This window comes from Austrofundulus limnaeus, unplaced genomic scaffold (genome assembly GCF_001266775.1).
Source record: "Austrofundulus limnaeus strain Quisiro unplaced genomic scaffold, Austrofundulus_limnaeus-1.0 Scaffold298, whole genome shotgun sequence".
Taxonomy (NCBI): Eukaryota; Metazoa; Chordata; class Actinopteri; order Cyprinodontiformes; family Rivulidae; genus Austrofundulus; species Austrofundulus limnaeus.
The window spans coordinates 179670-183222 of record NW_013952700.1 but is presented as its reverse complement, the minus strand read 5'-3'; the positions used below and the strand labels follow the sequence as shown (position 1 = coordinate 183222).

The 3553-nt window shown below is 38.8% G+C and overlaps 1 protein-coding gene across 1 annotated transcript in view; it reads left to right on the top strand.

Annotated features, from left to right (window-relative positions):
• The window catches only part of LOC106526882 (toll-like receptor 5), a 14073-nt gene that overhangs the window by 2490 nt on the left and 8030 nt on the right, over nt 1-3553 (top strand). Inside the window, exon 2 of the mRNA XM_014021598.1 lies at nt 642-701. Coding sequence (XP_013877052.1) covers nt 654-701 — 48 coding nt within the window. The 5' untranslated portion in view covers nt 642-653. The remainder of the gene's footprint in view (nt 1-641; nt 702-3553) is intronic.

Sequence of the window (3553 nt, the reverse complement as noted above, 5' to 3'; positions counted from 1 at the left end):
CTCCCCCACCCACACCCCCTCCCCTACCCATTTTGATGCATTTTTCATATTTCACCTTGGGGCGGAGTTATCTTTTCACAGGGGGGGTAAGATACACTTTAAATGTTGAAGTTCACATTTGGGTATTTTGGAATGGACCACAGTCTTTATTGCTGTTGGTGCTGCTCATGTTGTGACATCATCATACAGAGACAACAACAACAGCTAGCGCTCTAATGCAACTAAAGCTTTAAATATTAATATTTATGTAATTTTAACATTTTAATATAACATTTATTAAAAATTAAATTATTAGTGGAAGCTTTCTAACACTCAAAATGTGAGCTAAAAAATGAAAATATGTTGGTGAATTTTTTTAACGTCATTTTACACTGGGCACACCATACTTTAATTTGAACATAAAAACAAACAAACACGGCTTGTACTTTATGCAGTATCTAAAATGTCAAACACGATTTTTTTTTTTTTTTTGGCGTGGCAGCTGCTGCAACAATATTAATCTCTTCTGTTCCAACATTCACCCAAAGCAAACAGGTATTAAAGAAGGTTATCAGCCCTAAGCTGTGCTCTAAGCTCTGACACTGAACCATGAACCTGCAGAACAAACTCCGACTGATTCTCCTCTCTGTGTTGTTTCTCAGCTGAAGGACAGAATGAGGCCGATCCTCCTCCTGCTGATTTGCACTGGTTTGTACTTACAGGTTCGTGTCTGATTTTTGCCTCATYTTTGATCTTCTCTCAGATTAAACAGCTGATTGTTTTCTTGGCTTACTCCGAAAGATACTGCTTTACATTATTTTCAGAGATTAATTTAACTGTTAGATTAACTAGACTTCCTTTAAATTACATTTTTGCTTTTTGTGGCTTAAAAGGACAATAATGAATGTACTACAAATCCATAATTTAGGTTTTGAGTCTTTAAATTTTGCTAAACCAATCGTCTCCACTTGTGACACCTGGAGCAACTCTGCAGACGGATTATTAAAAAGCTCATTCACACAGTTCCATCTAAAACCTGCTGAGATAATACTGGAATTGCAGTTTATAGCAAAGCAAATGAGAAAATTATTGAAAAAGTTCTGAAGGGTACCAATCCAGTTACTGAACAATATTTCAAAGTACATCTATTTAATCTAAAATCCATAAAAATAACAACGTTGGACCTGTTGTTGTAATAATCTAATCTGACAAAATATTTATGTTTAAAGTAAACACATTATTAGTGCTGCAACAATACATGTATCAGTATTGAATTGTTCAATACAGGTTTTAGGTTCAATACTGGAACAATACAGATATTTAAAATTTATTTTATCAACTTGTCTTCTGAAGATGCTCTGTGTTGAAGGATCAGAGGATCTGTGTTCGACTACTCCACCTAGGCGACATTGTTGAACACAGATCCACTGAGAAACTTGCTGTTTCAGCAACTTTTAATTTAAAAACTGTACTTTTGAGGTTAAACAAATGTTCATAATTAATTTCAATAAATTACACATTAAGAAGGGCATGGACATTTCTCTTTTTTGTATCGAAAAATTATTGAACTGTGAGACTAAAGTATCGAATCGAACTGAATCATGAGTTATCACATTACCACAGCTGATGATTTACAGCGACAGTTGTTTTAACGTGCGCTAATGCTGTTTTTTTATTTTTTTATTTAATTTAATTTTTTATTTTAAGTCTGTTGCTTACTGGCTTAGAACACATACACACAGACAAACCCAGGGGTCGGGGGGGGATTTTGATCACTATTGGCTCTAGATCAGTGTTTCCCAAAGTTGGGGTCGGGACCCAAAGTGGGGTCCCGAAACATCAAGGTGGGGTCCTGAAAAGATTTTCTGAATTAATTACATTTTTGCCTTAGTTGTTACAAAGGAGTGAAGTTAGTATATTTAAAATGGATAAATGCATTATAAAAAATATTGTTACTATGCCCATGTTTTGTTGACCTGATACAAATGTTTATCATCCAAACATCGTTGGGCACAGGTCTCTGTTATTGTTTTTTTGTGGGTCAAAAGCTGAAAAGTTTGGGAACCACTGCACTTTGGTTCCCAAAGTTGGGCTTGGGACCCAATTATGGGTCATGAAGCACCTTGGATAATCTCCAGAAATCAATTAAAAGGATAATAAAATAATTGATGATGTAATATTTTCCCTATAATTATTACAAAAACCCAAAATAAGTATAAATAAGTATTTATATTTGTGTACAAGCTGTTTAGATTGTCAAAAAGCTTGTGTTTTTAGGGTTATTAACAACGTTCGTGTACTCAGACCAGTAATATTTGGYGTCACAAGTTTTTGCCATGAATATTTTGTGGGTCAGAAGATAAAAAGTTTGGGAACCACTGCTCTAGATGACCATCACTGAACATCTCTACCACTGAGAGTCTCTGTTGTAGAGCTGTTTCTGGCAGTGCTCACATGAATCCTAGCAGAAAATAAGCAGCAAGAACAGAAACATGGAGGAAGACATCAGAGTTTTTTATGGACATTTTTATTTTAAAGCTTCCCAACAGCAGGCTGGATAGATACTAATCTGTAAGCATTGCAGCTAAGAACTATGTAACCAGTTCAAGACTGAAATATCACTTAAATATAAAACACAAAGCTGATGGCGGGGGGGGGGGTCTCGGGAAATGGGGGAGCCTACTGGGGTCAGTGGGGGAGCTGAACCCCTGTTGGAGCATTTTGCTCCCTGTTTTTTCTCCGCATCCTCCACCACACACCTCCACGCTCTTCARTTTCAGCTGCACTCATGTAGGGTTTTTGGGGCGCAGGTGTGTTACAAAGAGCAACAATTTTACACCTGTTTGCTGTGGCCACCTGGGCTCCAATTTTACACCTTAGACATTCACTCATWACATCCTCATAACATTTACATATAGGAACTTGGGGGGTGGGGCACCTATGGCATCCAAGGGGCATGATGGAACACTCTCGCCACAGATGCCTGTGCCCACTCCCAGTGTTTGCTTTTAGACATTTAGGGTTAGGGTTAGAGTTGGGGTGGAGGGGAAACTGGCATKGTGCTGGCCTCTGCCCTGTCTTCTTCTCCATTTTAATTGCATTGTAGAACATCACACATCAACAGTACATCTGAGGGTGGGGGTGTGTGTGTCGGGGTCTATTTCACTCCCCCATTCCCCGTTGGCCTTCTGGGGATGGGGTCCAGATGAGGGGCAGACCGTCTGGTGGGACCTGGGCTGCGGGCGGACTTGGGGCTTGGAGGGGTTCCGGGGGCGGGGCTGGTGCTCCAGCTTCCCTGGGGCTGTTTGGGGCTCCTGGGGTCTGGCTCCTGATTAGGGCTGCCACGATTAGTCAATTAATTGAAGACTAATCGATTATTAAAATAATCGATGACTAATTTAATAATCGATTGATCGTTTTTTTTTTGTTCTTTACTTTGTTTTTCTGATTAGTCGATGATAATCGATGACTAATTTAATAGTCAATTAGTTGTTGTTTTTTCTTTTTAATTTGATTTTCTCTCCAAACTGCTTTGACACCTTCCACTGCCACATCTGCCTTTCTGTCCTTGACA